Source organism: Populus euphratica, unplaced genomic scaffold, assembly GCF_000495115.2.
Source record: "Populus euphratica unplaced genomic scaffold, PopEup_1.0 scaffold43.1, whole genome shotgun sequence".
In the NCBI taxonomy this organism is placed as follows: Eukaryota; Viridiplantae; Streptophyta; class Magnoliopsida; order Malpighiales; family Salicaceae; genus Populus; species Populus euphratica.
Genome location: NW_011499889.1, coordinates 1,362,165 through 1,375,816, shown reverse-complemented (window position 1 = coordinate 1,375,816; position 13,652 = coordinate 1,362,165). Strand labels below are relative to the sequence as shown.

The window sequence follows — 13,652 nt, the reverse complement described above, 5'->3', positions numbered from 1 at the left end:
TTCTATCTTCTTATCTTCTTTTTCTTTCCTTCTTTATTTATGGGAGAGCATCTAAAGCTCCTGCGAAGATCCAGTATAATGGATCCTTATAGAATCACTTAAATGACCATGAATAAGAAGAAAGTGCTAGGTCGCTAAAAGCTGGCAAATTTGAGAACAATTGCCATCTCCATGGAGCTAACTATAATCAGAGCAAGGACTTGTAAGAAGTTTATTTTGATAAACGTTGATGGGTGAGGTATTCACAGCGCATAAATAGTGCAGCTAAATTATTTACATACAGCGAGACTGAGCATGTGAATGATACACAGTGCTATATCAGATAACTGGAAGAGATTGTAATTCTCTTCTGTCAATGGAGAAACCACTCCTGTCTTCTCTGAGAACCCTTCTTCGCAGGTGGTTGATGCTTCCATAACTGCACCCACCTTCACTTCAGCGACACTATAATGTTCTGTCAGAAATGCTGCCACACCATCTACTATTGTCACAAGAGCATCTGCATATAGTTCCAAACAATCCTGTAAGGCAACCAAGGCAAAGCGGTCTAAAGTTTCATAACTCAACAAGTACTTAATGGTTGAAATGGTGTTGGTTGCATTTTCCAGAGCTAGTTCCAAGCCAATTATTGCTAGTCCGTGAATATTTGTCACATGGCTGACGGGAATTGCTTGGAGAGAGCTTATACAAAAGTCATAGCTGAAAGTTTTGGAATCCTCCGCACATTTTTTGCAGGTTCGGTTTGTTATATCGATGGTCGAAGCATCAAGGGTTGAAATGCTATTGTTAGGAGTAGGAGTTACTAAGAAGAAGAAAAGGAAGCAAAGAGCAAAGGAAGAGAAAGAGATGTGGTTCATTTTGATCTCTACTTGACATTTTTCGGCCTCTTTTGTTTATATAAGCATATGGTTTTAGACAAGGAGTGGCGTGCAAAATGTTTCAGGGGAAGCTTCCGATTCAGTCAGGGTATCGATTCCTTTCTACTGATGAGAAAACAACATGGCCAATACTTGAAAACATGAGGAGCTTTTGGCTAAATCTTAAAGGAAAAGATGCTGAATGAGTTCTGAGAATTGTTGGACACAGGATCGTGCACAGGTATAAATACGTCTATTATGGGAGGGGAGATCTAATAAAGGAAGCTTCCGAGAAGGTCACTAGTGCAAAAGAGTATACGGAAATAACTTGAACTGCAATCAGAAAAATGTAAAAACGAAAGTATAAGAGAACCAAAAAAAAGGGGAGGATGGTTTTTTCAAGAGGAATGAAGAGGAATGCTTGAATGCCAACTAGCTACCCTTACACTAGAATTTTAAGAATTGCCTAGAAATTAAGAGGAGGAAAACATTAAAGAAGCATTTGCTTTGTTCTCAGATATCGTAGACTATAATTTGAAGTAATTTGTACGCAATTATTTATCAAATTTAAAACAAGAAGCTAGTGTTATGCAGCTTCTCAGTTAGGAAAAAACTTGGAACGAAGTCATGAAGTTTCGTTAGGCGAAAAGTGCTGGTTTGGAGCTTCACTAACAATCCAGCAGTCTTATCCTTCTGTATAGTTCATTTGAGTGTTTTAAGGAGAAATTTGGGAACGTATTGTTGAATACTTCGATTAATCATACGATCTTGATCGTAACAATGACTGTTACTTTTGTATCTTCTTTCTTTTCGGAGAGGTTTTTTTATAGCATGTACACTAGGTCAAACACACACACACACACCCAAAAAGACGCAGAAATAAGCGTTCATGTGAAATTATGTGAGATCATTGTGAGAGAGAGAGAGAGAGATTCATTCATTATAATGATTGTTTATAAACTCCAAAGATTACAAACGATGAAGGGTGGAGATATTAGACTTCGATTTATGTTTTAGGTTTTAGATTTTGTTTGTTTAATGAAAATTAGCTTATTTTTAAGTGATTTTAATAAAAAATAGATTTCTAAAAAGTAAATTATTCTTGATATTTGGTAGCATTATATAAAATAAGTTAGAAAATATTTTTCAATATTCGATTATGTCATTAAAAATAAGTTATAAAAACTTATTAATATTTTTTTTTAAGTTTATTAAAATAATGAGAATAAATCTTACAAATTGAAAAGTTTAATAAGAATAAATTTGAAAGAAAATATAATTTTATAAATTATCTCCAATAAAATAAATAACAATCAAAATAATAGAGATCAAATATAACATATAAAAAAATAAAAGATAATGAAATTAAAATAATAATTATTATTATAATTTCATAAATTATTTCAAATAAAATAAGTGACAACTAAAAGAATGAGGACTAAATTTGATAGATAAAAAATTTTAATTAAAAAATAATAATAAGAGAAAAGCAAATAACAATTATAAAATTAAGGACCAAAGTTAATATAAAAATCAAATTATAAAGGATGAAATTGAAAAAAAAAGATTCAAAACAAAATATATAGCAATCAAAAGTTTGATAATCAAATTTGTTATAATCAGTAAATAATATGATATTTTTAAATTTTTCACAACTTTTAAAATGTTTTTTTTCATCCAAAATAAAAGAAAACATTTTCCTGAAAACCAAACAAAATTTTTCTTTGACTAGAAAGTGTTTTTCTTTAATTAATTTTTCTAATAACAAACAAATACAAGAAAGTTTGAAAAGTGATTTTCAAAAAATTACTTTCACTAAACAAACAAGGCCTTTGTTTAATTTATTTGATTTTTTATTTGAGGTTTATTAATTAAACTTTATTTGTTAGATTTTATTTAATTATTTTTAAGTATTTTATTTAGTGTGCAATAAGTCCTATTATTAGTTCTAACAAAATTTTGGCTTGTAAATTTTTGGTCCTAACAAATACCAAGGGATGCTCTCAATCGGATAATCTACTAAAATTATAAGAAATAAATTTAAAATACACCATAAGTGTGATGGCCCAGCAGATCCAAAAGACAAAATCATTGAAAAAGAAAAAGGGAAAATAATCAAGTTAGGAATATTGAAAAGGCAAATATTCATAAGTATATTCAAGTACATGAAACAATAAAAATAAGAAGATCTCAATAAATTATATATTTATAAGTACCTAAAAATAGTAAAAATAAAAAGATGGAACCAAAATGAGATAGCTATCGATAATATTTTTTTCATATAATATATTGCTTGCTATCATTAGTGAAAACAAGGATATTGAGCTTAAATATATTAAAGAATATCTATGTAAAAATGATTAGATAAAATAAAATAAAGCAATCTAGACATAATTAAATTCAATTATAAAATGTAAAATTTTTGGACTTGTAATCCAAACACTTGAAGGTGTAAAGCTAGTTGGATACAAATGAATATTTATGCAAAATTAAAATAAAAAAAATATGGATACAAATGAGTATTTATGCAAAATTAAAATAAAAAAAATAAAATCATAAGATATAAAATATGATTAATAGCACAAGGATTTTCATAAAGACCTAGCATTAATTACAATAAAATATATTTTTTTAATAATAAATACAATTATATTTTAGTATCTCATTAACTTGGCACCTCATGAAAGATTAGATATGTATTTTATGGATATAGTTACCACTTATTTATATAGGTTAATTGGTAATAATGTTTATATAAAAATCCATGAAGGATTTAAAATGTATGAATTATTTAGTTTAAATTCCTAAAAAATTTACTCAATCAAGTTGTAAAAATCATTAAATGGATTAAAATAATCAGGACAATGTCGTATAATCTTTTTAGTGAATATTTATTGAAATAAAGGTATGATATTGATTTTATATGTTCATGGATTTTTTATAAAAAAGTTAGAATATGATTTTGCTATTTATTGTTATGTATACTGATGATTTAAATATAATTAGAAATAGAAAGTGCTTAAAAGATTTTATATCAATAAAACATATCGATTAAGTACTCTTAATGGTTATTAGATCACTTAATGTAAAAAAAAAATCATTTTAGATCAAATAATAATAATCATGAATCAAATGGATATGTCGATGTATGATATTTATCTGATTCATCTAAAGGTCAATTTTAAATAAGTTATCTCTTTACATGTGGTAACATTGTTATATTATGGAGATCTATAAAGCAAGTATTAGTTGCACTTTTATGTGTGGTTGAAATTGATGACTTAGTATATTTAAGAAAAATGTGGTTTATTCTCTAATAAAGAAACTCAAATCATATTTGATGGAGATAATGTTACATATATAGCTTAATTAAAAAAATGAGATAAAATAAAGGACATCTCATCAAAAATCTTTTTCATACATGATCTTAATAAGCATGGTGATATTAATGTATAACAAATTTATTTAAAAAATAATCTAGCATATTTATTTATTTATTAAAATATTATCAACTACAATGTTTAAAATACTACAACATAATATCAGAATGTAATAGCTTAAAGACTTAAGGTAATATATTTATGAGTGGGAGTTAATACATGTTGTATTCTTTTTTCTTTTGCCAAGGTTTTTTTTTTCAATAGGTTTTCTCAAGGTTTTAAAAAGAAAATTTTTAATATGCAAGAGTGAAAAAAAAAACATATAAGAGAGAGCACTCTAAAACCACATATTATATATTACATATGAGTGTATATTTATTTATTTTTACCTTTTCATCTTCATGTTTATTCTTTATCTCCAAGTTAATTTAAATTCTATATCTTTTTATGATATTTATCCTTATAAGTATTAATGTGCATTAAACTATAAATAGAAGTGTTGTAGATATGATATTGTGGTGTGACTATATTTATAAGATTATATAAAATAAGAATGCTTTTTCTATGTTACTCTAATCTATATTTTATTTATTTATTCTATTTTCTTTAGTATATTGTCTCTTTCTAGATATATAGTTTTATAATAAATCTCATGTTCGTTGAGCATTAATCAAATACTTTAATATATTGTTTGGTTATTAGAAAAACAAGATTTGGAATAAAAAATAAAGAAATTTAAATGAAAAGTAAAAAATGGAATCACATTTTAATTCTAATTTTATGTTTGGCATAGTAATAAATAATCATAATGAAATTTAATTTTTTTTTATATATCTTATTATTTTTAAGATGAAAATGAATAATAATTATTAAATGATATCATCAAAGTAATAAGATTAAATAGATGATCATGATAGTAATAATAATATAATAATTAAAATTATATATTTTAAGAATTAATGCCACCATGAGAGGAAGTGGCGATGAAAGAAAGATGGTGGAGTGAAAGCGGTGCGGATGTTGGAAAAGTGGACATTCAATAATAATAATAATAATAATAATAATAATAATAATTTTTAGAAAAACGTAATCACCACAACCAATAAAAATAAAAATTTTAATAGCAATATTAATAATAATAAATAATATAATTTTATAATAAAAAAAATCACTTATATTATTTTTTTATCCTTACATTCCTGTGAGAGAGAAAAAATTTAATTTTTATTTTCATTCTTACTTTTCATTTTTATTTTTTTCAATCAAATACCTAAAACGTGATGATAAAACTTTTATTTTCATTCTCACCCTTCCATTATTTGTTAGCCAAAAACGTCTATTTCTCCTTTTCATATTATTAGTCTTCTTATACACACACATATACATACATACATACATACATACACACACATGCAAGTAGATTTACTCAATTAGACATGAATTGGTCCATGAAATCACATTTATCTTGTCGTTTCATTTGCCTCTCATGCCTAGAGGTAACATGAGGATGCTGTTGAATTAATACGAGAGTAATGTTGAATGATCATCATTATAGTTTTAATTTAAGAATTATTTGTGAAAAAAGCAAATACTGATAAAGATATGTAAATCTTCAAAGCGCGTTCCTATGAATGAATTGCTGGCAAATACTTATTATTCTTTTAATTTTTTCTGATATAATTCTGATATATATACATACAGTCAATTTGTGCCTCCCAATTTTCAAGGTTCCTTCCTTCATTGCTTGCATCATCACCAACCCAAAGACTTCTTTTAGGTACCATTTTTGAAGGAGAATCATTCATTTCATGGCGTAAGTACAATATATCGAAAGTTCTTCAGAAAGAGAACTTTATTATATTGAAGGAAAATAAGTTAATTAAAGTTTTATGATTAATCAAAAGAGTCCAAGGAAGTATATTACCGTTTCAGGGTTATTATAAACTTTAATCGAAGGGTATTTTAACGAAATCGTGTGTTTTAACACATTAATTCTTACTATTTAAGGACTATTAAAAACTTTATTTGAAAATTATTTTCATCAAATTGAGGCTAATAATTAACTAATTGAAAAATAATACAAGGAATTAGTGTATTACCTTTTCAAGTTTATTATATAATAATATCTCAAGATTATTACAAACTTTCTTAGGGATACGAAAGCATGCCAGTCTTGCTATAACATGAGGCTTATAACTAATTTAAAAAACACAGACAAATAAACCCACACCATACAATTAAAACAAGAAGATTATATTTAATTATTTCTAAAAGAGAAATACGAAGATTATGTAATTCATATGATATCATAAACATATAGAGGTTTACCCGCGACTCCAACATGAATATATGAGAGTTATGATCGACTTAACATGTTGATAAAAGCAAGCATAATTGCGGTCAGTTGAAAAAAAGTGTCGTTCTCCTTTGTCAAGGGAGAGACCACGCCTTCCCTCTCCTTGAAACCATCCTCGCAAGTACTTGAAGAATCCATGGCGGCACTGGCATCTATGTTAGCTTTGGAATAATCTTTGGACTTCAAAGCACACATGGAATCATGCAACGTGGAATTTGCATCCGCGTAAAGCTCTAAGCAATCTTGTAAGGCACTCGTATAGTATTTGTCTAAATTTTGGGCTTTCAAAAGTTGTGAAATGTAGCAGCTAATGTTTGTAGCATTTGACATGGCTAGAACTGTTGAGATCTCCACCAATTCTTCAAGGCTTGCCTCTTTGCTCTTGGAAATGGCTTCAAGGGATGCTATACAAAAGTCACGGCTCAGATTTGGATCGCTCCTTGCGGCTTCGTTGCAATAATGATGCAAGTTGTTAAAGCTCAATGAACCATGAAAAAGTAGGAATACAATAACAAAGTTGAAACTCAACGAAAAGGAGTGCTTCATGTTCCTTTGCGTAGGAGTTTGAAGATGGACCCTCTGTAGCAAGCATGAACTGGAAGAATGTAAAGGTTTTCTTCTTTTCTGCCCATATATATATATATATGGGCAGAAAACCAAACATCCTCCTTCGTTCTTATTTGATTTCTGTGGGCAGAAAACCAAACATCCTCTTTCGTTCTCACTTGATTTCTGTTTGGATTGTTGTTGGCTATACGGCACTACAAACTTTTGTAACCAAACACCCTCTTTCGTTCTCACTTGATTTCTGTATGGATTGTTGTTGGCTATACGGCACTGCAAACTTTTGAAGGCCATATCGTCGCATGTTACTCGTTGATCAAATAAAATGCAGACATTGACTTCTTCGTAGAATTATGCAATCTTCCTGACTTGTAACATGGTGAGAGTTGAATTTGCCATATGGCTTGTCTTCGTTTACTTTTTTTTTTTCTTATTCCTTTTTGGGTTTCTTTAGGCAATCTTTTCTTCTTCTCAAATTGCTTTATTTTGAGCATTTATATTTCATGTATGCATATAAAAATGGGATTAACTGGCTAGGGGAGCTGGCCATGTGGGGTTAACGCTATGACTGATGACAGAAGCTGGGAGATAGAATAGGCTCTTTATTTGTTTTTCCAAGACTAAATACATAATTATTAGGTAAAAGATCAGTCTTAAGGAAAGACACAACGTGGGGTGTGTTCCGCGTAGAGCGACAGCAGGTCTATTTTTAAAAAATTATGTGTTATAAAAAGATTTTGATATAATCATAAAATTATTATGGTTATGATTTAGGAATTGTTACTTAATATTATGATAATAAAAAAAAATTAATGATACATAAAAGTTTGAATAAAAAATTACTTGTTCAAGAAAAAAATACATTATTTATAACATACCTTACTTGAAATAAATAATATTGTCGTTTGATTGTTTTTCTAAGTCATGTCTTTATTTATTGATCTTGTCAAAAGTTTAAGATAGATCTCTTTTTATGATCTTATCAAAAGTTTAAGATAGATCTCTTTTTATAAAAAAAATTGTATTTTATTGAATTAAATCTTAACCGTTCTGAAGTCTAAATTTTAGCATCATATTTATTTTCTAAATATAACTAATTCCTAACATTCCGAGTAGAATAATTATTATGAGTTTTTTGTATTTTAGTTAAATCCTAATGGATAATCATAAATTGGTTAAGATATCTATTTTTTTATATTTTTTAAAACATGGTAAAAATGTTGTGATTTTTATCTTTTATAAAATATGATTAAAAAACTTTTGGGATGTGACCATATGCACGTAAATAAAATATCTTTTTATTTTCTGAAATAAAAATTTATTTTTTGATTTATTTTAAATTTCAAAGGAAATTAAATATTTTTAATATCACATCTGTATCTTACGATGTAAATTTATAACCTAATATTATATAAAATTATTGATCAAACATGCTAGGAGGTCCACAAATATTATTAAAAAGCCCTTTGAAAAATTTAAAAAAATTTCTTTATTTTTTTATATTTTTATATTATTATATTATTATTAAACCCACCTGGGTCAGGCCAAACCCAACTGGGTCAGGCTCAGCCCAACAAACCTGGCTTTCCTTTTTTGGGCCTAGTTTGGGCCGAAAAGGGTCTTGTCCAGATCCACATAATTGTTTCCCAGCCGATCAACTATATTAATTAATTATGCTACATACAAAATGAATTTATATTCTGCATGTAATAGTCATTGTTACAACAAAGAGATAAAAGCGTTACCTAGCTTTGGGGTGCCTAGCTGGTGGCATGGCCGGTCATGATAGAAGGTCGATGTGAGGTTGGTGGCAACATTAGTAGAAGAGTTGGTGGCGAGTGTCAATTGTTGAAGAAGAAACCTATAGTGGAGAGTAATAATGAGAGATTGGCAATGGTGGTTCTTACCTCCAGCGAGGAGATGGGTTAGTGGAGAGGTTGTGTTGTGGTTATTCATGGAGGTTCTGAGGTTGTGGTGGCTGGAGAGACGATAGGGAAAGAGAAGGGAAGAGAGAGAATTGTCGATATAAAAATAATAATGGGGAGGGAGGTTAGTTTTTTATTAACTTTGCACCCAGATTTCTCATTATCAGGGCATGAAATCTATCCGTATTTATAAGAAGTGGAAAAGAGATATTTTGTTTTAATTGTGCCAAATCTTAACCCTTGCTTTAGCCCTAAAAAAATCCTAACAATTGGCTTAAAGTGATTATCATGAACTGTAAATTTTGATAGTTAAAGGCTGTCTAAGTTGGCTTTTTTGGATCGATGCCATAACCTTTGCAGTGTCAATTGGCCAAAAAGGACCATATTGAGATGTAGTCAAATATCATGCCATCATTTTCATGCAAGTTTTGTCAAATTTGATGAAGAGATGAAACAATAAATGTCCCTAAAAAGTAACTTCTTGAATAATCTTTTTAGACAGAAATAAAGAAGATATAACCAAAACAGCGTCATTTTGGTAAAATTCAATATAGTCATTTGACTTGTGAATTCAAGATGAACTATAACCAAAACAGCGTCATTTTGGTAAAGTTCAATATAGTCATTTGACTTGTGAATTCTCTTATCACACTCTTAATTGGCTTCAAACTTCTAATTTATATGATTTTATCCTTACCAGATTTCAATGTTAGCCCTGGCGTTCAATATTTTTTTTTTCATTTTGGTCTTTAGTCTTGAATTTCTTCAATTTAATCCTTAATTGACCATTAAACCTTTAAATCTTTTCAATTTCATCGTTGATTTCATCTAATTGGGTCCCTAGAGTTTGATGTTTTTTTCAAAATGGTCTTCAACAGTGAATTTCTTGAATTTAGCCTTTAATTGACCATTAAACTCTGAAATCTCTTCAATTTCACCTTTAATTTCATTTACTTTTGTCCTCGGAGTTCTGTGCCTTTTCAAAATGGTTCTTCGTTGCAAGTTTAAACAATTAAGCTCTTAATTGACCCAAAAACTTTATTTTTCTTGAAATTTTATCTCTAATTTGAACTAATTAACTTTGTAAAAATTAAATTTGGTCCTCTAAAATTTTAATCTTTTTAATTAAGCCTAAATTAGGCTCAAAAAATTATTTTTTCACTAATTAAATCCCTAAAAAAATTAATTTGACCCATTTAAAGTATAATTATGTTCTTGCATCTAATTAAATCCTTTAATTGGACCCAAATTAATTCTTAATCATAATTAAACTTTTAATTTGACCATTGATTAAATCAAATTGGCAATTATGTTATTAGACTTAATTTCTATATAAATTCGTCTAATAATAATTTAATTTGATCTTAAATTTCCATTGTCTCTCTAGTTTTGAGTACAACAGGATAGTATAATTATGCTTCAAATTTGTCCAAAATTTCATCTTGATTTTATGCATATCTAAAATCTTTTCTCAACCATTTTTTATCTATACCACTAGTCTTTGACATTTTTAATTTTATTTTAAAAAGAAAAAAAAAGGTAAATTTAAAGGAGTAACCTAGAAATGGGTCACAACAAGTTTCTATCATCATTGTTTCCGTCTCTTCTATCCTAAAAAGTAACCAAACACTACCTAAGAGACTAAAATGTAAAATATAACATTTTATAACTAAATATAATTTTGAAAGAAATATGAAAAATGTGTAGAACTTTGTGCCCATTAAACAACAAATGAAAAAATGACCTTTTTTTTTATTAATTCCTACCATTGTTCTTTATTTTTTTTAATTAAACCATATATTTTTATTTTGTAATAAAAACATGTAATGTTACATGGAAATAATACTAGATAATTGGTTTACGCTACGTTGCGAGTTAGATTAATTTTTTTAAATGTAAAACAAAATATCCAAATGTTTATGATGTGTGTCGTCCTAAGAGCGCAAAGTTGGGGCGACCCTTCCCAGACATGTTCAAGATGGTCTTTGGTTAGTTCATAAGTCACTACCAAGTATTATGATTATTAAAAATCCTAACTGGTCTTTTAGATATTTTAGACAAATAACTAATTGTATAAAAGGAATGTATTAATACATCTAATATGCTCTACCTAAGATAAGCTATATTATTTTTCTTTGTTTGTCATGGTCTAATGGTGTTTCTATTAGTCTAGTATGGTGGGTTTACTATGATGAACAAACCCTAATTTTCTAAGTCAAGAACCTAGTCTGGAATGATAAAGTGTTCTCAATTATCATTGAGTTTTTTTTTAGATAAATTTAGAATTTTTTGCTATTGGATCAATCCAAATAATATTTCATATAAAATTCATTGTAGTTTTTATTTATCCTTATATTATGAGTGAATGAGTTTTATTACTCCCAATAATATTTTAGATATTAACCTCATACAAGTTTTTTATTGTTATATTAAAGATGAGTAGTAATAAATCATTATCTCTAATAATATTTTGGATATTAGCCATTTTATGGGGTCTATTATCCTTATATTAAAGTGAATAATATATTATCTTGCTAAAAATATTTTTTTAATATTTTTAAAATATAAGCCAAATCCTTTGAAATTTTACAAACTTGTTGTGAAATCTATACAATATCTTTTTTTAAAACATGCCAAAATATTTTAGATTTTAAAATAATTCTTGAACAAATTTTAGGATTTTTTATCATATGCAATTTAAACATTTAATTTTTTTTGTCGTTTTGGTTTTAAGTATTCAAAAACATGTAAGAAAAATGCAAACACACAAACTCATATCTTTTATTAATTTATACAACAACAATTGCATTTAAAATTATCACATGTAATCAAAATATTAAATCATTTGACTGAAAAAAAAAATAGACAACCAAAAGGAGCTGCTGGAATGCAATGGGAATGCAGGAGTGGCAAAACATATGTTCTATGCCCACCACTATTGGCTGCGAGTGGGAACACACATCATCAACATCAAAAGGGTAGAACCAATGGATTGGGTAAATCTCCTCTTACGTTATAGTTTTATGCCACTGATTAATATTACTATTACTTGCAAAAAACAAAAAAATTAACACAAACAATCAAGGTTGTTTCTCTCTCTCTCTCTCTCTCTCTCTATTAGCTTCCAACCTCACAAGGCACTACCATATAAGAGGGCAAGTAAGTTGTTTGTGGTGGTTGTAGTTTGTTGATGATAGGCTAGTTAAGAGAGGGGCAATATAACTCTCGACTAGGGAAAAAAAATTGTTATTGATAATGTTGGTGGTGGAGAGGTATTGTGGGTACTTTTTTCTTAACTGGATAAGAAGCAGTGTTGTTTTCATAGGTCACGACTGGAAATGGAGGAGGTGGAAACCGATTACCATAACTAGTGACTAATAATATAAATATTGTAATGGCTAGGTATGTTGTGAGGCAATGACAGGTTTGGATGATTCATGAAGGCACTTGTGGTGGTTGGATCACGCAGTAGTTGAGAGAAGGAGCTGTTTACTGGGAGGCTGGTCGTGGATTGTTTTGGTAACATAATGGAAAAGGATGAAAAACTAGTAATGGGTGATAACTTATAGAGGATAAGTTGTTGAGTTTGTTTAGGAGAGAAGAACAAAGAAGGCTCATGTTTCCCCTTTTAAGTTTCTGTTTTAAAAGGGTATTAATGGGTGATGCTTTTGAGAATATGGCTCATGAGAGGGTTTGGGTGACTCGGTTGAAGAAAAGTTGGTTAAGTTTTTTTTTTTATGTAGAAGAGAGTCTTTTTTTTTTCATGGTTTATATTTTTTTAATAGTTCCCTGGTTAATTTTTGTTTTTTTGTTTTTTTGCCTTCCAGATTTCTTCACCATTTTATAGGCAAAAGTTTACATCTCTTCCCTCTTAATTGCTTGGTGATCAAGTAAATTAAATTCACTTTAGTCCTTCATTTTTTTCTTGCACTTTTGATCTTGTTGTTTATATATTATATTTTTTAATTTGTTTTTGTATTTTATTTTTGAAAAAAAAGTATCATCAATGTCGATTCGATGAGAAGATTTAATCAATAATTTTAAAATGAGTGTGCTAAAATTGAACACATCAAAAGTATATTTTTTTAATCTTAAATCCATTGAAAAGATATTGAAAATGATACAAATACATTAAGAACATAGTTTTTTTGGGTTTTTATTTTTTTTTGCTATTTTTTTTTGTTTTTTCAATTTTTTGAAAAAATAAAATAAAAAATTAGGTAACAACAACATGTTTTCTAATCATTAGATCAAATAAGATACATATTGAATTATATCTTTTTAAAATATTAATACGATGATATATTAGATGATATTTAAAAAAAATAAATAATAATATATTGGATCGATTCAAGTATATATTTAAAAAAAAAATAACAATATATTGGATCGATTCAAGTTAACATATCAAATATGTGATTCGAGTCTTAAGATCATGATAACCTTATTGACAGAAAATCAAAACGTATCAAATATGTGATTCGAGTCTTAAGACCATGATAACCTTATTGACAGAAAATCAAAATAAATTATAAAAACTAATTCATAATCAACTCAATATTAAATGATA

The 13,652-nt window shown here is 28.0% G+C and overlaps 2 protein-coding genes across 2 annotated transcripts; both read right to left on the bottom strand.

Moving 5' to 3' along the window:
• On the bottom strand, nucleotides 1-882 carry LOC105130972 (Plant invertase/pectin methylesterase inhibitor superfamily protein). The gene has a single exon (XM_011033715.1). It carries the CDS (start codon nucleotides 855-857, stop codon nucleotides 270-272), a length of 588 nt encoding a protein of 195 aa, XP_011032017.1. The 5' UTR covers nucleotides 858-882; the 3' UTR covers nucleotides 1-269.
• A 5,453-nt stretch (nucleotides 883-6,335) lies between these two features.
• On the bottom strand, nucleotides 6,336-7,234 carry LOC105130971 (putative invertase inhibitor). Its single transcript, XM_011033714.1, has one exon. The coding sequence runs from the start codon at nucleotides 7,137-7,139 to the stop codon at nucleotides 6,594-6,596; it is 546 nt and encodes a 181-aa protein (XP_011032016.1). The 5' UTR covers nucleotides 7,140-7,234; the 3' UTR covers nucleotides 6,336-6,593.
• Between the last annotated feature and the right edge of the window lie 6,418 nt (nucleotides 7,235-13,652).